We start from the raw sequence: 21728 nt of genomic DNA on the forward strand, positions 1-21728 counted from the left end.
AACCTCACCTTGTTAAGCTGATTTAGGCAAGTTAAATCCTGTAAGGATTAAAAACGTCAGCAAGGTGGTTGGTAAAAGTGCTTGGGGGGCATCTTCTCTATGGCTGGGATGGGTTGGTCTGCACAGGGAAGAGGGTTAGTGCGGGGAGGAGACTGCTGCCATCAAGTTTCAGAAAGAGCTATGTCCTCTAGACTGACCCAAGTCCTCCGGAGCCAGAGTCAGCACTTTGAGAAAGCATTTTGTGTTCAAAAAGTCCCAGCAAGACCCTTGCAGGTGTGCTCACCAGTATGGCCCACATGATTACCAAGCGCTGCACCAGGGGGCTCTCAGGACACTTTGCCACCACCTTCATTTTGGCTGCCCTTACCAAAATGCCTCAGCAAAATGCTTCTCATTTGGGTTTCACAGAAGGGATGCCCAGGTTGTGCAGAGCGGTGCCCAACCCAACCCCACACCTCCACCTCTCTGTGCAGCTGGGGATGACGGCCTTCAAACTGCAGCGGTGTCACTGTGCTGTACAACAGGCCCTGGAGACAGGACTTTGGGATCCATCTGAAGGGAACTTCCCAGCAAAAGAGGCAGTTTCTCCCTAAAAATATTCCTCTCTCCCTTCGTTCCATAGAACAAGATCCTGTCTCTATTGTAGAACAAAATTAGAAATCTACCTCAACTGTAGAATAAAATTCAATCAATGTAGAATTAAATTCAGACTGTGGGGGAAAAGAAAAAAAAAAAAAAAAAAAAAAGAGGAAATAAAAAAGATTTTCTGTGCCCAGAGTAAATGCATGGAAATACCTTTTGGCCTTGAAATCTGTGGCATTAAGAAGACAGCCTGTCCTTTCTGCTGTTTTCGCCACTGAATACAAGTGCAGGGATTACAGGCAGGCAATCTCTGACCAAATCCTTTTCTGATGTGTTTGGTAATAATGTGATAGCCCTTTACTACTGAGAAAAGAGTTGCGTCACTTTGCACAATTTGGAACTTACTCATGTACAAGAATAAAGAATAAACAATGGAAAAAGAGCTTTTCTCTCCTGGTACCGAAACCAGACCAACAGCTGAATTAATCCCTGGTGTTTCAAATCCAGTCATGAATTTGACTGCAACACAGAAGTTGCCCTTTTCAAATAAAATTTCAGGAGAAGAGCACGTTGGCCAGAGGAGCAAAGGGAGTAAATCAGCAGAAAATGGACCTGCTTCATAGATTGCACAAGGACATTTTGAGGACATAAAACTAAAAGCTTTTAAGCACCGTCTGAATCTAATCACTGTGAAGTGACACAAAGCTAACTCAGCCTCTTCTGCTCCTAAGTCACGCCTGGCTTTGCGGCACGGCACTCGGTTCATCACCAGCTTATTTATGTCTTTGCAAAGGTCACTTGGCTTTAACTCCAGGGGTGCAAAATTCTGCTGGGTCAATTGCTAGCAATGCTTCAGGGGTGCAAGTTTGCCATACGAATCACCTCCTCTTGTCTTCCAGACACCGCTTTGTTTATAAATTGGCCGTGGCATGGGCTTGCTTGCAGTTGTGAGAGTGGTTTGGGCTGGGTGCTCAGCCTGTTCGTGCTGGGCACATCAAGAAATGCTGGTGGGAGAGGTGAATATCAGTGTGGTTCGGCCTCTCGAGGCTGCCCCAGCCACCTCTATCCATTTGCTCCTGAGCTCATGGAGCCAGCGGAATTGTAGACTGACCTTTTCTCTCACTTATTTATGTTAAAAAAAAAAAAAAAAGTCACAAACAGGAGTCACTGCTGAGTTGAATGCTCAAGCTAGCACTTAACACTTTGGAGACTGGCTTAGACATTATGCCAATCCTGAACTCTTTCTTTCTTTCTTTCTTTCCCTTGAATTCTGCTTTTGCCGCGTGTTTCAACATTCACGTGTTTAGGCTTCTTTTAACATAGCCTCAAAGGCTAAAACGCAAACCCCCGTTTCCTGTTTTTATGAAAGCTGAGAATCCCATGTTAAATGCATGGCACCAGGATTTGACGATGTTACAGCCAAGCAGTTCCCTGAGCAGAGGGGCTTGGTTTTCCCTGAAGCTGTGCCTTGTGCTTGGCTTCTCTACTGATTACTAATTGCTAAGCTCATATTGCAAACCTTTTGCCTCAATAACTGCATCGTTCTGCTGAAGCTGCCCAACTACACCCACTAGTCAGAACCTAATATCCCTGAGTCTTCCACCATGTGGAGTAGAAAAATTACTAGGGGTGGTAGGAAGAGGGTCACATGCATGGCCACAGACACAGTACAAAACAAAAAAAAAGGCATGACCACATACCACTGATATTTTATTCTTAATTTTGAAAACAGGTAAAAATAAATCTCCCTGATAAAATTACTGTCTCAAGCTTCATGTTTAGGTTCTCTCTTTCTGCAGTAGAAGGTGAAGGGATCTGGAGAATATTAGTTAATATCAGCACAAAACATCTCATATATAAAAGCTGTAAAACCAGCTACTGGTGGGGCATCAAGTTAATGTTGGCTCATAGATCCTCAGGCAATAAGACAGTTACTACAACAGTCAGGAAAGCATCCCATGGGGTGTCTTTGTGTGTTATCCTCTTCTTTTTTTCTGGGTATGGTAGAATAAGTCTGATAAGCAGCAATAAATCCTGGTCTCCTACCAAATTCCTGTATTCTTTTTGCTCTAAGAATGAAATGAAGAGATAAAAGCCCTGGCTGTCAAAGTAAGACGCATCCCATGATGCCCAAACAATGGAGTTGTACTGGTTTCAGCTGGTGCTGGTTTAGGCTTAGCAGCTAGAAATGAACGCCTTGTTGCCAATTAAGGAGTGGTTACAAAGGGCACCTCCTTGCATTGTGGTCCCTTTGTAGACAGCGAAGAGAGGTGCTGTTGAGAGCAGAAGTCTTACAGAGACAGCTCTAAATCCCAACCCGTGGCTGGCCATCAGTCTGCACTTGCCCTTGAGGACCCTGAGCAGGCAGACTTCCCTAGGATAAGGATTATTCCGCTATTACTGCACTGGCTTTGCTCTGGAGCTCATCTTTATATCTGAATATTATTCTGCCATAAAAATGGTGTGATGTGCTGGGCCATCAGGCCCTGGGGTTAAAGCCTGCTGGGTGCCAGGAGGCATCCACTTAGAGCCTTAGGTAAGACTCTGCAGCCCATAAATAAGTGGTATTTTCTGGTAAGCGGAGAAGACCATTTATTCCATTAAATAAATCTCTCTTAAGTGAATCCTTGCTGAAGGAACTGCATGTAGGTGGAACTGCCTAATGTGAATCATGTAACAGATTTCTGATGAAGTGCTCTGTCAATTATGAGAGCCATCTATTTTCATTTGGATGGCTCAGTGTTCAGGCTGCTCTTCAGCATCCTTATGTTCTCCATGTGGTATTGCTATCATCAGTTATTTACAGGATGGCACAAATGCGAGTAGCGTTTTACAATGAGGAGGTGCATAATCTCCTCTGGCATTATGAAGCTGTAGTATCTCCTCTGAGAGCAGTGGATTCATCTGCCTCGTTAGCCTCTGCCCCACGCAGCTCTAGCAACTGAGTTCAGGGCTGAGTCCTGAGAACTTCCTTCAGCGCTGATGCTTATTTCTGTTCAGCTGTCCTGACGTTTGGTGTCTGCCCCTTCATTCTAGGCTCTGTCTGTAATCAGAGAAGATAAGTGTCTCCAGAGAGCTATTTATTTTGCTTTACTTAAACAGAGGAAACCAGACGATATCTAAGACCAAATATGCAACTTTAGGACCTCTAGAATTAGGTGAGACAGATTCCACTCTGAGTCAGCAGGCAGTGGCCGAGACAAGTAGAACTTCATGGTGCTACCTGCTGGCCAGTGTCTTGAGGCTGAATATTCAAGATCACCATCTCTTGTTTCTATTGCTGCTTGTCTCACAAGCAGGCTGGAGAAAAAGTGTTATCATTCTCACTGTAGAGGTTCAGAGAAATAAAGGAAGCTTCATACTTAGGAAGATGGAATTGTTACTGTCTGAAGAAGTAGGCAGTCCTATTGCCTTTGCATTATTAATATTGATTTTCCTCTTTTTAGGGTGAAGTCTTGGGCGGATGCCTTTGGTGGGGAGCTGTACTCCATTGTGACCAAGTATTCAGGCTCTCTCCTGCTGCAGAAGGTAGGCGACAGCTGTGACGGTTTCCCTGGCCTTGCTGTTTCTCCCCATGTAAACTTCCAACCTATTTCCCTCCACAGAAAATCTGGGGTGGAAGAAGGCAAGCATGCAGTTCTCTAGCTAACTTTTAAAACTATGTGGGTTCATATCCATGATAAGAAATGTCCCATAGCTATGCTGAACTGCAGAGAGGGTGATCTACTTCATGCCTTTCCTGCCTTCACCAGCTATGGCCAAATGCCACCTAAATTGTCCAATTGTTTAAAAAAAAAAAAAAAAAAACTCTTCAAAGTACTTGTCAAGCTTTCCCTGTGATCACTTCACTCCCTCTCATACTGGCCTTTCAGTCCTCCCATCAGTCCCTCTCTGCCTGCTCATCACTCATCTGCTCGTCACCACCCCACTGTCCCCTCCTGCAGCTCTCCAGCAGATACTCTTGTTTATTCCTGCTTCCTCTTCTGTCCCACACCAGTGACTCATCAAGGCACTTTCCCCTCTTTGAATTGTCTTTAAAACTACCCTTTGCACAGGGTCTCTGAGGGACACGTCCTGAAAAACAGACACCGCTGTTCTGAAGGTTGTGGCTCCAGGGACTTTAATTAAATTTTCCTGTTTGCACCCATAGAGAATTTGCCCTGTAGCCTTTGATTCCTTAAGTCGGAGGTGAATGGCTGCTCCTCTTTCTATCTTAATGACCTCTGCCCAAAGCTGCGGCAGGCTGTATTAATCAGCCCCCATGATTGCTATTCCAGAGACCTGGTGGCTTCTGAACACACCTGAGCACACGTTTCTCCACCCCATGTGGAATTCCAGATCCTTTGTCTTTCTCTGGCCAACACAAGCCATGCATTGCCTCTTAGTCCTTTTGGGCATCTGATTTATTTTTTTTTTTCCTAATACCACCCACATCCCAGTACATATGCAAATAAAAATCTGGTTATTATTTGAGTTGCCTTGCTGATGAACCCCCCTGTTCCCCTGTCCTCACGGTGCTGCTTTCTCCCTGTAGGAAGGGGGAGGCTTCTGCAGCATCATCTTTGCTAGCCTCAGCTGAGAAAGGCCTTCAGCATTTGTCACAAAGGTCTATGCTGATTACCAGTCCGTAAGAGGAATGCGCAACCATACCACAAAAATTTGTCAGCCTGGATATGGGTACCTAATGGCCTAATCATGAGGCAGATGTGGTTGTGATATTGGCACAAGCAAACATTTGGGTTTTAGCAGTTTTGATGGTGTATATGCAGTGCCTTTTCTACCATAGGTTTCCCAAGTGGTAGTGCTAGAGGCAAAGTGATATGTTATGGCACCTCTGGTGTGCAGGACGCCCAAGTTAGGGTTATCTGATAGTTAGATATCTGTGCCTCATGCTGGATAGGTATTTGCTGTCCAGCAAAGACTGCAGATACCAGATTTTTTTTCTGGAAGGTGTCAACGGTGCTACTTTATATTTTGAAGAAATACTGCTGTCCCTGTCTTCTCCTTGCTGCTTGAACACAGCCAGCCTGCACTATTTCTGTGGGTACAGTTCTTAGCAGATTAAGAGAGAGTTTGCATTTTTTAAGGTCCAGAAGTCACTGGGGCTATGGAGAACAGGTTGTAGCTTGAAAATGAATTGAAATTTAATCACTGAAACTTAATGGTGGAGGCGAAGGATGGCAGCCATGGCACAAAGAGGCGGGTGTTGAGATAGATAGCTGTGCTGCATTGGTCCTCTGGAGATGATGCACTGGGTCCTTTTACCTCCTTCTGTCCACACTGCATGCTTTGTCTCTTGGGATCTTGATCTTGTTTGGAGGTAGGGGTTGCAGGAGACCTGTGGAGGTTGGTACAGAACCACTAGGAGTGACAGTCACAGCAACTGGATTTTGGAGGAGGAAAAAAAAAATCGTAACCATCAGCTTTTGGTATAATTCACTGAAAGAGAAGAAAACTGATGAAAAAAGAAGTCTGAATATAGCCAAATCCAACCTAGCGTTTGTCTTGAGGGGAGTTGAGCAAAGCTATTTTTTCCTGGTGACCTGACAGACCTTTTGGCCTTATAAAATGACATGTGCCTGCCCCAGTCCAGGTTCCTTCTCGTAGAGTTGAAGATGTCTGAAATGCAAGAGCATATCCTGGGGCCTGGATGCAGCACAGGCAGACAGTGGGGTCCAGAGGCTGTGCAAAGCACAAAACAGGACAGTGTCACCCATGACTCAGAGAGAAAATGTCCTCCAGTGAGTCACTGTCACCACTTCCAGCAGGGGGGGAAAGATGAGCTTGATCCAGCCTACCTCTGTCTACACTCCATCAAAGAGTCATCTCCCAAATGCACGTCCTGCCCTACCCTGGCCGAAGCAGTTCAGAGAGGTCAGGCTTACCTTTCACCCTTCAAGTCCCCCTCCTTAAGCTTTCATTTCTCCCTGTTTTCATGGGATAATGGAAAAGAGGGGAGGAACAACCAGCACCCACATCTTCAGTCCTTCTATCAGCCTCAGCAAGCTCTGAGTTGGACAACTCACAAATCAGTATCGCAAACCAGAGACTGCCCAGGAGGGCTCCCTCTGAGCCCCTGATACAATTCTGCAGACCAACTTCTTACTAACAGGCAGCTTTTTCCATGCTTCATGCTTCTCACAGATAAACCTTTGCAGACTCCAAATGGCTTTATGGGGATCACTGCCCTGGTGCACAGACTACAGAGAAGTCCAGCCGGGGGAGATGAATGCACCCTGGAAATCCAAATGTGTGTGCTCCCCAAATGTCTTTCTCATTTTGGGGCCATTGCCTCTTGCTCACATGAAATATTTCTTTGTGGGTTAGTATGTGCGGGCCAGCACAAGGGTGGGGAATGCAGTGCAGAGCGCCAGACAGCTCTTTCCTTGGGGCTTGTTTAAATCAATGGGTATTTTCTCTTTGAGAAAACACAAACAAACAGTACCTTTCAAAGTTGACTTTATGTTTCCCTTGTGCCTGATAGGTATGGTGTAACTGGTTTATTGTTCTGAGAGCCGTAATTCCTCAGTTACCTGAATGTTTTGCATGTAAACCTTCTCTTAATTTGGCATAAATTTCCTGTTGTGGTTTACACAGTTTGTTTGGATTCCTCTGGGGGTTCTGTGTTATTTTTTTTTCCTTCAGAATAAACTAAATGTCACATTGCAAACCCAAACACTCAGTTTCCTGCCAGCTTTTATTGCTCACAGAGTCCTGGTGAGCCAGCAGCTGTCTTTGAATCCATGAGGGTGGGTTCTCACCCTGGACCAGGGAGCTTTGAGAAAGCCCCCAGGTGGCTCTCAGTCCTGAGCAGACAAGATGTGATCAAATTAAACCTCACAGAGGTAGCAAAAGCCTAAGAGTTGCTCTGACTTGATGGCTGAAGCATTTGTTGCATTCTCTTGACCATTGTGCAGCAGGGATCAAGACAAGTTTGTATGCCTGTCTGGCACATCAGCCTGCCTTGATGATGGATGTGTGCCAAAATGTTGGATGGGGTCTAGGACAGCAGAGGGAAGCACAGCTGGAGTGAAGCAGAGCCTGAACCTGTGGGTTATTAGGTCTGCTCACCTCTGTCCTGCTGCTGCTGTTGGCTACCAGAGTCACCAAAGGCCTGGGGCCACCAACTGCAGGCATGAAAAGAGGTCCCCAAGGTGGTTCTCCTCTTTTCCCCAGGGCTTGGCTTGCCTCTGAGTGAAACAAACACCAATTGGCCTCAGCGGGCCCCAAAGTTAATTCTCCCCCTGCAATGTTAATGATGCATTATAAATGTTTCTGAGAATTAACTCCTGCCTGCTTCTGAGGCTGAAGTGCCAATTGCTTTCCCTGGTGGATAGGGCTGAGAGAGGACAGTAGGGCTCTGCTCCAGCTGTGTAATTACTAGAAAGCACTACAAACAACTACATGGCAAAGAACAGACAAATAAGTACAGTCAAGACATTTTTCTGGGTAAAGATGAAAGGAACGTCTTTCACACTCTTAATATAGTTTCACTAGCAGTGAGTAATGCAACACTACATACTTCAATGGGCTTAATTTCATGGAGGTGGGAACGAGAAAATATATTTGGTGACATCTCAGTTCACAGATAAAACTTTGGATTCTGAATTCTGGATCTTCCGCTTTTAAATTGCCACCCCCACGGAAGGAGAAGCGTAATGAATTGTCCTCCTTCTTTTAAGGGAGTAAGGCGCTAGATGTATGTGAGAAGATCTGTTATTTCAGTTGCATGTTTGGTCCCTTCTTTACATCAGATCTCTCCAGTCAGTTCTCCCTAGCCTGTGGCTGATTCCCATGCCATAAAATACAGTGATCTGATAACCAGAGCCCTAAACTTGGGCTGTGTTTGGTTGTCTACAAGCACCAGCATTGATGCTCACCATCTTTCTGCCATGGCATCTGGTGATAGCACTGAAATAACAGGTGTCCTGTTGCCTACCTCTAGGAACTCTTGCAATAAATACTCATTAATAGCAGGAGACTTTAGCACCAGGAATATAGATATAAAATAGCTTGCTGGATCCTTTGTAGGAAAAAAGCTCAAAGGGGATCTGAGCCCAAACCAGGTTTATCCCTCGCAATAGCCAACTGAAATTTTGCAGGGAACATTTCTTTTGCCACACCTTCCCAGCACTGGCTAGTTCCCAGGGCTGAGATGTGTATGATATTAGCAGGCTGCTCATGCTTGCTTGTGATTGCTTTTTCTTTGTTAACCTCTACTTGTCAATGTGTCAAAAGCACATTAAATATAATTGAGAGGCAAGAGCTTCGCTTCTTTTAATTCAAGGCAAACAACGGCAGGTCGCTGTGTAAGGCGTGTGCTGGTGCAGCCTCCCCTTCGCCAGCTCACCCAGGAGAGATTATTCTCCTCCCCCCGAGGAGGGCCCGATTAAAGCGTGGCGTGGCAGGGATCACCTCCCTCCCGATGAAACCATGACACGGAGCTAAGTGGGACAGGCACCAGCTGGGATGTGTGCTGCGGTCTCGTCATCAGCCAGGGCCCTGGCTCAGGGGGCCGTTGCACATCCCTCTTTCGGCGGCGTGGTTGGGCTAACCTTTGTGCTCATCCTGACCTCTTCCTCCTCATCCCCTGCTGTACGAGCTACCCGGCTGCAGCAGAGGGGATGTGAGGCCTGGCATTTTTAATCCAGTAAAACCCTCGCTGTTAATCACACCAGGCAGAGCTAGCAGCTCTGCCGTGCATGCTGCAGGCGGGATGCTGCTGCTATTTCTGTCTGACATCCTCAGCCTGCCCCATCCTCAAGGCATTTTTCACTCTGCTTCTTCTCAGCTGCCTTCCCTGATGGTCAGTGAGCTGCTTGAGCAAAAGGAGCTCTGCGTGCTCATCCTTAAGACATGCAAAGTCTTTCCCCCTCACTTCTAAATTGAAAAGTGCTGCTAAAGCCCCTGCCATCCCCTCACCCTTTTCATCTCCTCATTTTGTACCAGCACAAGAAGCGCAGCCCTGCCTGAAATTGCTGCTAATGCAACGTGGAGATGGAGGGGATGTGTACATACCGCAGAGAGAAGTGATGATGAGGGAGCAGGGAAATCCATTCATTTGCCTCTACACTTCCACTGAACAGTTTCATTGCCAGGAAGACAAGGCTCTGTCTTTTTTATTATTATTATTATTAATGTTAATCAAAAAATAATAAAAAGACCATTGTAGGTCTTTTGCCCCCTTCTTTCTGCTTATCCCTGTTAGTGTTAGGACTTTTTTGAAAAGAAGACATAAAGACTATTGTATGCAGTCTCAAAAGGGCAGGCATAGAGAAGTAAATTACAATTATCCAGTTTAGGAGTACTCTCAGGTTTTTAATGCCTACAATGTACATGGCCAGAAGAAACTGTTTAGCTCTGAAACTGTCAGATCCAGGTCCTCTTCCTTACGGTGTCTCTCCCAGTGGAGACAGCATGAAGTAGCCATGCTCACAATTCCTAGGTACACCATTTTTTTCAACAACCACAAGCTCATAATTGGATCGGTTGCTTTGAATTAGAGTGCTTTGTGTTCTGGTCAATGATTTGCATACTCCCAAATTACAGCATATAAAGGGAGGAAATACAAGGATAGGAGAAGGTGGTAAATCAGTCTGGACCCTTCAAGGCACCTTTCTTTACCCACGGCAATACCCAGCTGACGATAATAGTCTCACCCTCTCCTTGTGGGCCTCCTGCTCAGCAGCATTTTCTGCTTTCCCTTGGGCAGAAGTACAAAGACGTGGAGCCGACTCTGAAGATCAAAGAGGTGGACGGCTTGGAGCTGGTGAAGAAGTTCTCGGAGCAGATGGAGAGCATGCTCCGCAGGAAGGTCGAAGCCGTTGAGGTACGACCAGGGGGGCTGCAGGAAGGAAGTCCCCTCCTGGTGGCCCCACGGCAGTCCCCCCCTCCTGCCTGCACCAGGAGCGCGTGGGCGCAGAGGTAGCACGAGGACTTCCTCGCCCAAGCGAGCGCCTGCTGGTGCAGCTGGCTCCTGCTGAGCTTTAAGTAGACGCTGGTGGGAGGGCGTGGGCGTTCAGACAAGGGAATGCTGGCTTCTCCGTCAGCCCAGAGTAAGAAATAAGATAAAAACAAAGTCTAGGAATAAATATGAGGGAACGAACGCTCTGAGGAGGAAAGATGTTTAATTCTGTAGCTGTTTAAAGAGCGAGAGGGGAAAAAAGCCTATTGCAAGTGGGAAAAAAGTTCGTCCTTGCACGATGCCCACTAGCCATTGAAGACTGGTAGCTTGTTTCGGCTGTGTGTGTGGCTCAGGGGAAATTCCTGCAGCCCCTGAACACGAGCTGCAAGGAAGGCGCTTGGATTTCCAGCTGCATACAGGGGGAAACACGGAGAAGGTGGCAAGTGGACTTAGGATGTTGCTGTGTCGGAGGCCAGAGCAGGTAATCGTTACAGCCCCTCTTACTTCTTGCATCTAAGGGTCTATCGTATTCCCTTATATTTACCCACTATAAAAAGCCTATTTCTGTAGTCACAGAGCCTTGACTGTTTAAGGCATCTAATGTGGAAAAGCCATCCAGAAACACATCATTTAACTCTCAAAGTGAAATGTGGGCATAGTTTGAGCCAGGGCTTTGGCCCATAACATTAAATTCACAGCCAGCCTTTTCCAGTGTTTGGATTGCCTTACCCTTTGTGAAGGAACAAAAAGTAGCTTTGCTGAGACTGTCACTAATTGTGTAACTCTGAAAACATGTGCATGTTTAGCTGGATTCCTCCCCAGTCTGTGCGAAGTGAGAATTGGTGCCCTGAAGCATCTTGCTGGAGAATACTAGTGCTTATACTGGCACCCATAGATGGTAAAAGCTTATAAATGGCCCTAGCCTCGCTGAGCCCTCTATGAAATCAAGTCATGGTGTTTCAGTAACAAAAGCAGGCTGAGACTCCCATAAGACGTTTTCTTTTGACAAGATACTGACATCAGGCTGGGTCTGGGATGCTTTTCCCACGGCTTTTTGGAAAGGCTCATGGAAAATGAGATATGTCTGTTGTCTAATTGGACATGTTTCTGCTTGTGTGTGTGTGTGTCCTGTGAGTGTGCCCTGTGATGCCTGAGATCGCTTGGGGTCTAATAGGGACTCCAGGGTAAGCAGGTGTGAATACACTCAGCCAGAAATAGTTGTGAATACACCTTCCGAGTTGTAAAGCTGTGGCACAGCATGGCAGGTCAGCAGGAAAGGAAGTAGAGAAGAGGGGTTTTAGCCCCGTGACTGTGTTGTAGTGAAGGGAAGTGGTCACGTCTTCTCACTGTGTGAATTCCTGGTAGTGGTAAAAAAGTTTCTGGGGACTTCCCGCAGCATCCCTCCTCTTTCTTTATCTGTTTGCATTAGCGGTTGGTGGAAGCAGCAGAGGATGCAGATCTGAACCATGAGTACAACTCCTCGCTGGAGGTAAGTTTATCACCATCAGTGACAAAATATGGCTCATATCCTCAGAGGGACCAGCCCAAAGGCTGGTCTAGCAGCACCCTCTCACCTTTAACACTTGGCATAGCATGCTTAACATCTGTCTAGCAGCCAGGTTAAGAGTTTCTTTGTCTTCAGGACATTCAGCTTGTCTAGAAACAAGTACAACTCCCTTGGAAGATCCCAAGCCTAGCAACACCTACGAGGTTAGTCCCTTTGGCCCAGGAATGGGAAGGATTTGGGAAGACACTGGGCTGCACGATGTTATTGGCAATACCCTGATGGCACAACAGAGTTATTACTCTGTTATACACGTTAGTGCAAATTAGCTGGTGCTTCCTGAGTTACTTCCCTGGAGAATGAGCTAAAAATCAAGGGTGTACGAGCAATGAGGAGGGTGTTGTTGCAAAGGCCATAATGTTACAAATTCCCATAGCAAACCATGAATCCAAGTGAGAAGAATTTCTCACCAGTTCCAATCATCTTTTCTCTACCCTGCAGACATGCGTGCATCAGGACTTCCCATTGGATGACAGTTTAGTTCTGTCCATGCAATTAGGATAATTGGCTTTCTCTTAATAACTGTTTGTAACTAAGCTAAGGGATTATTGCTCGTGAAGGAAATTGGAGTGAAAACTCTGATTAATGAAGTCCATTATCCATACTACAAACACTCAGTGTGTAGAAGAAGTACAAGCTACCCCTGCAAGTACAACTGTAAATGTTGGAAAAGGCAAGGAATGAAAACCCTTCTTGAAACCAAGCTACCTTATCAGTTTTGCCTCTTTTACCTCTGTGTTTAAGAATCACTTTATGGTCATGCTACTTAGGTCATCTACTTTCACAGTGAGTCAAGGCTCTTGGCCCTATTCACACCCCTGAATACTGGTAATGCTTGAATATCCCTAAATATCATTTCCCTCAGGTAAGATGAATAAAACACTATAAAATCAGCTGTTATCCAAGGGTGGAGACTATCCTTGAGATACTAATGCATCCGTAGATGCTAAATCCCCACTGGGACTTCACAGAGGAAAATGGTGCTGTCTTCAAGCACTTTCCACTCTGTCCTTTGCTCTGGGTGAGCTCCCGCTGCTTGGAGTCACAGTGAGGGGATAACCCTGGCTGGACATGCATTAGGAGTTAAATCCAGTAGACGACAGCTGTAGAGACTGGACAATTAGGATCAGCGTAGGCATGTCCTGGAGTAAACCTGGGAGCCAGATACACTGACATACTCCACCTCTCCAGCTAGAAATTCAAATAGTGCTGAGGGACCATGGGAATCTGTCACTGTGTCCCTTTGCTCTTAGGTGGCTCTTCGGCTGCTGGCTATGACCATGCTTGCAAGTAACATGGGTACCTGACAATAAGAAATTGGGCAGAAACCATCATTTGGGCAGCTTTACACTTTTCGTTTGGTAATGGCTATCATTTGTTGCTCATCTTGATCCTATTCGAAGCCCAGATTCTCCAGATGTCCCATTTTTATTGTTTAAAGTGTTCTTTCATTTTTTGTGTTGTCAGTGTGTTTTGGTTTTTGTTTTTTTCCAGGCAATATTGATAAAAATGTATGTCATTCTCTCTCATTGCCTTTCCCTTTTCCATTGTCTTCATCAACAGTTTGATTACTACAACTCCCTCCTGATTAATGAGAAGGATGAAAATGACAATTACGTGGAGCTTGGAGATGAATTCATTCTGGAGCCAAATGAACATTTCAATAACCTGCTGGTGAACACAACATACAGCGATATCCAGCTCCCCACCAATGTCTACAACAAAGGTAATGGACCACTGGCCTTTACTTTCACGCTGCTAATATGTTGCTGTGGAAACTACCAGGGAGTAATAACACCAAAATGAAGGATGGGAAGGAAAAAAGAAAAAAAAAAAGAAAAAAAAAGCCTGGAAAGGCATTGTTCCAAGGCATGATCATGTCTGTGTTTCAGCCTGTCACTGTGAGAGGGCTTAGGTATAACTGGCTCTTGGGAGACCTCTAATGATGCACAGTCCTCTGTCTTAGGCAGGCAGCATAGTCTGTTAGGGTCCATCTACTCAAAGGAGCTGTGAAATGAACTGTGATGTAAATTTATTGGAAATTGCTATTCTGTACGAAGGGTCAGATCTATCAAGGTCTTTAGGTGTTAATGATAAAATTGATTTCAGCTGAGAAAATTTTATTTCACCTTTGTGTTCTGAGGCCCTAACACCTCATGGGAATACTCTGAGCTCCCAGTGATTGTATTCACAAGGGGACGCAGCTCACAACTGCTGCTGCGACGTGACTGTTCTGGGATATCTTCCTATCTCAACAAGCCTTTGGCATTCTGGCAGCTGAAGGAGCCTGGGGGGCACTCACTTGTGCACAGTCTGTCCTCTCCTCCTCTCCCCCTTGTACATTCACAGTGCTGCAGCCACGTACCACAGACTGGCCCCTCTTTCAGCTGGTGGGTGCAATGCAGAAACTTCAGGTTGAGGCACCAGTTACAACTGTTCTAGATTTACTGCTCTTTACTGAAAGAAGAAAAAAAAAAAAAAAAAAAAGCTCTATTATTTCTTTTTGTAGATGGAGCTCATTTTTAAGCCTCAGGACCAGACAAGGCAGGCGCTGTTGACTGATCTCACAACTGGTACATTATTTAGAGGGACAATAGAGGGAGCATTATTTCTCGCCAGATTTTAGATTAATTTTATCTGGTCTGAGAGCCCCAGACACTAAAACCCTGCGTGCAGCAGAGCTGGCTGTGGCTGAACACGAGGTAGGCTGCTGCCTGCAGTGACACACAGAAAGGTGGCCAAATGGCTGCTGTCAGAGACAGCAGGGACGCCGTGCCCTGCTATCTGATTTCTTGTCTGTATGGCTAGACACAAACCGTCCAGCTGCTCTTGCTATGGCTGGAGGACAAACAGGAGACGGAGGAAGCAGCAGAGGCTTCGTATGTGCCGGGGCTCCTCCTGGGAGCAGGTCTGGCAGCTCACGGCCATGGGCGCAGCAAACCTTGCTCTCAGCAGCTCTTTTGGCTCCATTCCTGTGTGAATTACTTTGGCCTCGTTGCTGGGGAGCCACAGTTCAGTTTTGCCCTTCCTTTGGCCAAAACTGCATTTACTGAAGTGACTAAGCAGGAAGTGGTGGGTCAAAGCCCCATCCTGTTTGACTTTAATACAGCTAATCCTGTGATGACCACTTTCCTATAATTCCCTTCTCTATTGCCACTGCTCTGCCTGGCCCCCTGAGGCAATGAGTCAACACAGACGCTGCATGTACACTGCCTCCTACAAGCTCATGCAAGTCTGCAGCTGTATATTGGTTTGGAAGAGACCAGGGGCAAGGAAGGACAGCTCAAGCTTAGTGAAGGAGAGGGCAGACAGAGAAAAAACATGAGGAAAAAGAGGAGAAACAGAAACAGCATGCGAAGCCTAGGGCTCCTCTGTCTTTGGTAATTGCATCATGGGGACTAGCATTTATTTAAGCACCATGCGAAGGCTGTTCCACTTAGTGGTGCGTCAGGCAGCTGCCTTCCAGCAGCTCAGACCTGCCTGCATGGTGCACCAGCTGTACTCGGTGCTTGCTGGTCATCCTGAGGCTCTCAGAGCCTTCTTCCACCTGGATGTAAGAGTATCAGGCATAATGATGTGTGGCCAAGCTGGGAACACGTGTAGCCACCAGGGGTGACCTGCCCTCCAAGGCCTACTTGAGCCATGCATTCAGTTCCCTCCACAGCTTCTGGAAAGCTGCTGCCGAGAGGACAGAGTCACTGTGAAGGAAGGGACTATGATGAAGGGACGCACTGTTGTGCAGGACAGGAGGAAACACCTCCACAGATGGCTGTACTCCTACCTGGGCTTTCTTTGTTCACGTTCCCCTCAACATCCTAGAGGGGGTTGGGGGGTGTCTTCCCCTCTTTTGCATTTTTTTTCCCATTTTCTCTCCTTTTCCCCCATAGACCCCGACATCCTGAACGGCGTTTATATGTCAGAAGCCTTGAACCCTATTTTCGTGGACAACTTCGAAAGGGATCCCACGCTGACCTGGCAGTACTTCGGCAGCTCCACGGGCTTCTTCAGGCTCTACCCAGGTAAGAGAGCAGCCAGCAACCTCGCTCCTTCAGCGCCAAGCAGGACAGGGGCTGAGCTGTGCCAGAGCCCGAACTGGGAAGCCTGGGGATCCTCCAGTGTGGCCTGGTGTGGCCTGGTGGCCCCTCCGTCAGATGGCTGAGGGCCCTAGCTCTGTGACCTGCTGCATGCTGTGGAAGGGAACACAGGGCACATCCCTCTCCCTGCATCGGCCTTCTTATGCTCTCAGATGTCCTTAGGGAGAGAAAAAACTGGGGGAACTACAGAACATTTATAGCAAGTTCAACTGCTCCCCAAACTCTACCAGATTGTACTGAGACAGCAGCCAGCACTGAGGTGTATTCTTTAACAGAAATTTAATAAAGCTTGCTGAGAACTGTCAACAGCCATGCAGCTCTGCTTGTGCTTTGAATACATCAGCAGGGAGCTGATGCCTACTTGTGCACGTGCTGATTGCTCCCTTTGCTGCTCCCCTCAGGAATAAAGTGGCTACCAGATGAGAACGGGGTCATCTCCTTCGACTGCAGGAATCGTGGCTGGTAAGCATACTGGAGGGACGTGGCCAAAGCACCCGTCTGTCTTCCCCTCTCCCTCTTCTCTAAGGTGACACTTGGCAAGCTGCTAACCAGCAGTCACTGCCCCAGGCTGCTCCTGTGCCAGAACAGGGGTACATAAGCAAAGGCGATGCCCAGTTAGCAAACCTGCCTTGCCACTGGCCAGTGCCAGCTTTCCATAAGGCGTCTGATGTGCCACATGGACAACACCACCTGTGCGTCCTCCCCCTGCCCTATCCGCCTGAATTCTGCAGCCAGAGGGATGGGGCTGTTGAAACAGAAATTCAGAGCTTTTGTTCAGTCTGTTCTGCATGGCTAAATGATGCGTTAACAATCGTCACTCTTGGCTGATCCTTGAAGCATGTCTGCAGCTGTCCCAGCTCTTGTCCATGTGGGAAGAGCGAGGCTGGGGCCAGCAGGAGAGGCAGGTGGGTGGGAAGGACCCCATCGAGTGCCCAGCTGGACCCTGTGGGACAGCTGTGCTCACGGCATGTGTTATGCTGGGGCTTGCATCATGTTACAGCAGTACACCCAGAGATCCTCCTCTTCACACACTCACCGTGCTTCCTCGCATTCCTCTTTTATAAAGGTACATCCAAGCAGCCACCTCTCCCAAGGACATCGTCATCATTGTGGACGTCAGTGGGAGCATGAAGGGCCTGCGGATGACCATTGCCAAACACACCATCGTCACCATTTTAGATACTCTGGGGGAAAACGATTTTGTGAACATTATTGCGGTGAGTATGTCCTATTCCCAGTGCAGAGCTGTCTTCCTTGTGCCTCGTATCGATCCCTCAGTCCACTTAGCAAGCTGCAGACATTAAGGTGGCATGACAATGCATAATACCTATGTTGGATGGGGGATTAAAACCAATTACCCCTTGGAAGTCAGCTTTGTGTGGTCAGCAGGGTGACTGTCAAGTCATCTCACCCCCTGTGGAAGGTGTCAGCTGCACCTTTTGGCTTGCTTAGGCATGTGACTGCAGCAGATAACGAAGTGCTATAGAGAGACACCTGAGCTAACAGGAACCTGAGCTTATAAATTCACCTAGCAGAGAATACCAGAACACTATCCTTGGGTCCAGCAATCCTCAGGATAATATTTCCAGGCTAGAAAATCACTGCCATATGACTTTTTTGTGCCCCAGCACCCTATAACGCTGCAATTCAGTTCAGTCAGATCGCAAAGCTCTTGGGTCAGGGTCTTGGTGTTACTCTCTCCCTTTTCACAACCCTGCCAGGATGAGGATGGGTTGGTTGCCCATGCAGAACTAGCACCACTGACCAGAGAAAGCAAAACTTTCCAGTGTGTATGCTGGCCTCCTTAAAACGAATTCTTGCACCACCTCTTTCTCAGGCCCTTCCATATAAGTTTGCCAGGGCACAATCACCAAGATACAAAGCTTATTTTTCCTTCGTAGCTTCCCATTGTGTGAGATGGTCAGAAATTCTAGCGGTGAAAGCTCTGGCTTCATATGTCTGGGTGGATGGAGGAGTGAACTGGGTTGGCAGAGAAAGGAAGTGAAGTCATTAAGGAGTTGTAAAACTGTTTTAAAAAATAAAATAAAATCACAGAAAGATCAGGCAAGAAATATACACTGTGTTGTTACACCAAGAACCTTCTGGCTTAGGCAGGTTATAGCCCGACCTAAGCTCCTATTGATCAGCTGAGCCTCGGTAATCATCTGTACCCTCTTAGCCCGTGGCAAAACATGTTCCTCTGAACCTTAGAGGAAAAGGTTTGCAATGACATCTCTTACCTCAGGTACATATCAGGCTGGAAGCATACACACCACTGATTATCACAGTTCAGTGGATGTGGGGTAACTCGATATGTTATTATTCAGCTGTGTGCCAGAGGCATCAGATATCAGGCTACAAAACCATTTACAAGGTTCAGCTGATGACCAGGGATTCAAAGTCTCCAGAAGTCAAAAAAATATGTGCAAACAGTATAAGAAGCAGGGCTAGGGGCACAAGCTTGTAGAGTGTGGAGATTTATGGAGTGTCTGAATGGAAAAAAATAATTTTGTATTTGCAGAAGTAAACGTTATAATTAACACAATACTTAAACAAATATGGGATTTATCAAAAATATAATTTGCCATGATCACTACAAACAATTCTAACGGGAAACATCTATAAAAATCATTATGCTTGATACTGTTCTTAATGTCCACCTAGGACGTGAACCCACTTTGTGAATTTTCTCCCATTACAACACCTTTCTTTTCATTTTGTATTTGCAGTACAATGATTACGTTCATTTTATTGAACCCTGTTTTAAGGGTATCCTGGTGCAAGCAGACAGAGATAACAGAGAGGTGAGTACCAGGCTCCTGCTGATGTGTCCAGTCTGCTCCCTTAACATGATAAGGATGTGGGCTTAAGATGCTGCAACATGAAACCTTAGGGACAAGAAACAGCTGTCTCCTAGAGGCACGTGGGTCTGTTTTTCAGAAACAAGCACCAGTTCAGTCATGTGCTGGGTCCTTGGTTCATCTTTGGTTACACAATGCTGCCAGGACACAAGGGTTAGCTGGTGGCTATGTGTTGTGCCACTGCTGGTCGAGCATGAGTGGACCACGCTCAGTGCACAGAGGGCAAAGTCTCTCCACCTTTGAAACCCTGCATCCTCATCCCTCTCCCAGTGAACGTCTTCTCAGCCTGGCCTGACCCTTCTCCAGGGCATGTTTCCAGCAAACAGCCTCTGATTAGGGGGCTTTGCTGCTCTGGCCCAGCAGGGTTCAGCAGCTGCAGCCCAGAGGTGGTCAGCCTGCATCTGACTGCTCCACCACCCTCTGGGCCAAACAGTATTTTTAGCTCTTCCTACTGTTTCTTCCTTCATTGTCCTCTTTGTATTAATACCACAGAGATAATGCGTCCCTCCACATCTTCAACAGCCAGCTTTTTCTCCAAATTTCTTTCCCAGCCTAGCTCTGGGCCATGGAGCATGACTCCAGAGGTGACATCTCCTGCAGTGTTTCCCAAAGGAACCCCAAACCTTTTGGACACCGTCCTTCTTGAGAAGTATGATGTGTTTTGCAACCAGACCAAAGCCACTTATAATTTGGGTGCTTGATTTTCTCTTTCCCCATCCTGTTGCTCTCACATACACAAGAATGTTTTTTTGTTTGTTTGTTTATTTGTTTGTTTGTTTTTCCTGAAGGGGTGTAAAAGGGAAAGTCTGTTTTCTAATAGTTTTGTCCTTTGCGTCATATTTCATGGACCAGTAATGGTTCACTGCCCACAGGCTGAGAAATGCAGTCCCATGGCTGTGTGCAACACGATGGCACTGCCTAGAGAGCAGCCACTTGACCTTTCCCCACCTTGATCCATCGCAGTGCAGGATGGCAGCCCACATATCGGGCTCTTCAGGTCACCCTTTCTCCCCCCTCCAAGGACAATCCCTGCCTGCAGCTCACTGCTGCCTTTCTGTCTTCTCACTACAGCACTTCAAGCAGCTGGTAGACGAACTACAGGCAAAAGGAGTGGGGACGGTGAACAAGGCCTTGACAGAGTCCTTCAAAATCCTGAGAGAGGTAAGAGGCTTGGTGCCAACACTCACACTGGGCACATCTGCCCCTGCCCACCCCTGCTTTCCCCCTTCTGGCTTAGCGCAGCCACAGGAGGGACGTGAGTGGTATTCATGGGTCTCAAAGCTGTGGCAAGCAGTGTGTAAGAGCGACCAGGCATCAAGGAGGTGTTGGCTTGTGGGTGATGCCCTGGAGCTGCTGAACCTGCCCAGGATGGCAGCGTTTCTGGGTGTGGGGACCCCATCAATAGGTGCCACTGTGGTGGCACCAAGCAATCAGCCCCTCTTCACCATCACTGCTGTAATGTGCCACCTTGTCATGGGCTGGGAGCATTTTGGCTCTGGTAAGATTTGAAAATAATTAATTGCTTTATGTGAACAATTTCATCTTCTGCCAGGAGGTAGATATGTGACATAACTCTGTTTCTGAAGGAATGATAACAAAAAAAAGTCCAAGAGCTGCTGGATGCCCCCACCTCCTCAATGACCCATCTGTAGTGGTGTAGGTGTATAGATGTCCATGCCTTGGATGCTGGGAAAAATGTGTGTGTAGTACGATGCTAGTGGCTGTAATGACTGGGATGGTGTTAGAGGGGCTGTAATAGAGGACTTGGCATCCTGGGAAAGTTTCTCCACTTTCACTCATTGTACAGACTATAAGTTTAATTGATGATAGCGATGGTGTTCCAAATCTATGCTAGTGCAAGCATGATCAGAGTTGAACCCAGCAGTGGTGGTGGCTGAGCTGACTTGTCAGTGGTAAGAGAAGCATAATGGATTTAATGGCAACCTGAGAAGAGTAATGTAGCATTGTCACTGCATTCATAGGGTATTGGCTTGCATAGCAGTAATGGTTTGACATCTTTTGGGGAAGATAATTGCTTAGATGACCACAGAATTTCTGCTAGATTAATCTAAATGTATCCTTGCATTTTATGGCACAATTAATTTTATCTTCGAAACCAAAGATGAAGAGCCTACGTGGGTCTGAGTGGTATAAGAATATTAAAACAGTTGTTCCACCAGAGGAAAACTGGTTCCTTAATGTCTAACATGTCACTGGTTATGTAGAGTGACAACAGATTAAAGAAGCTTAATGCAGCTCTACTGCTGGCTCTCTCAACCAGCACGGCTGTGAAGATCTCAGTGGAGAAGGATGGAGCATAGCCCCAAAGGAAGCTGCTTGTCTCAGCTGAAATAGCAACTGGTACAGGCACTGCTCTGGTCCCAGTAATGAGGAGACTTCACACCTCCTTCCTGTCCTGCATGGCTCACCCACTAGAGCAGGCAATCCTCAAGCCTGCAGAAGGCAGAACCATTACAAAACCTGGATCAATCTGAGCCAGGCGTGCCCCTGGGAAGTAGAAAGTACATGCAGGGAAAGCTGAGACTGAGAAAAAACAGTCCTCTTTTGACATAGCTGGCACAAAAATACTCCAGAGAGAATGGTGTCTGTGCAGCTCCATGGATCAACATAAATCCATGGTGGTAACAGACAAGAAACTTGCTGGCAGGTAGAGAAAAATTTCCTCTCTATTCAGCATCAAAAATGCACTCAACAGCTTAAGT

The 21728-nt window shown here is 46.7% G+C and overlaps 1 protein-coding gene across 1 annotated transcript in view; it reads left to right on the top strand.

Moving 5' to 3' along the window:
* Positions 1 to 3565: 3565 nt before the first annotated feature.
* CACNA2D4 (calcium voltage-gated channel auxiliary subunit alpha2delta 4) overlaps positions 3566 to 21728 on the top strand; it is a gene marked incomplete at its 3' end in the record, with an annotated part of 105701 nt that continues 87538 nt past the window's right edge. Inside the window, exons 1-10 of the mRNA XM_068697036.1 lie at positions 3566 to 3740; positions 4029 to 4110; positions 10295 to 10411; positions 11916 to 11975; positions 13614 to 13776; positions 15938 to 16069; positions 16546 to 16606; positions 17211 to 17361; positions 18874 to 18948; positions 20077 to 20166. Of these exons, the coding sequence (XP_068553137.1) occupies positions 10373 to 10411; positions 11916 to 11975; positions 13614 to 13776; positions 15938 to 16069; positions 16546 to 16606; positions 17211 to 17361; positions 18874 to 18948; positions 20077 to 20166 (771 nt within the window). The remainder of the gene's footprint in view (positions 3741 to 4028; positions 4111 to 10294; positions 10412 to 11915; positions 11976 to 13613; positions 13777 to 15937; positions 16070 to 16545; positions 16607 to 17210; positions 17362 to 18873; positions 18949 to 20076; positions 20167 to 21728) is intronic.

The sequence above is a fragment of the Anas acuta genome, chromosome 1, assembly GCF_963932015.1.
Source record: "Anas acuta chromosome 1, bAnaAcu1.1, whole genome shotgun sequence".
Lineage (NCBI taxonomy): Eukaryota > Metazoa > Chordata > Aves > Anseriformes > Anatidae > Anas > Anas acuta.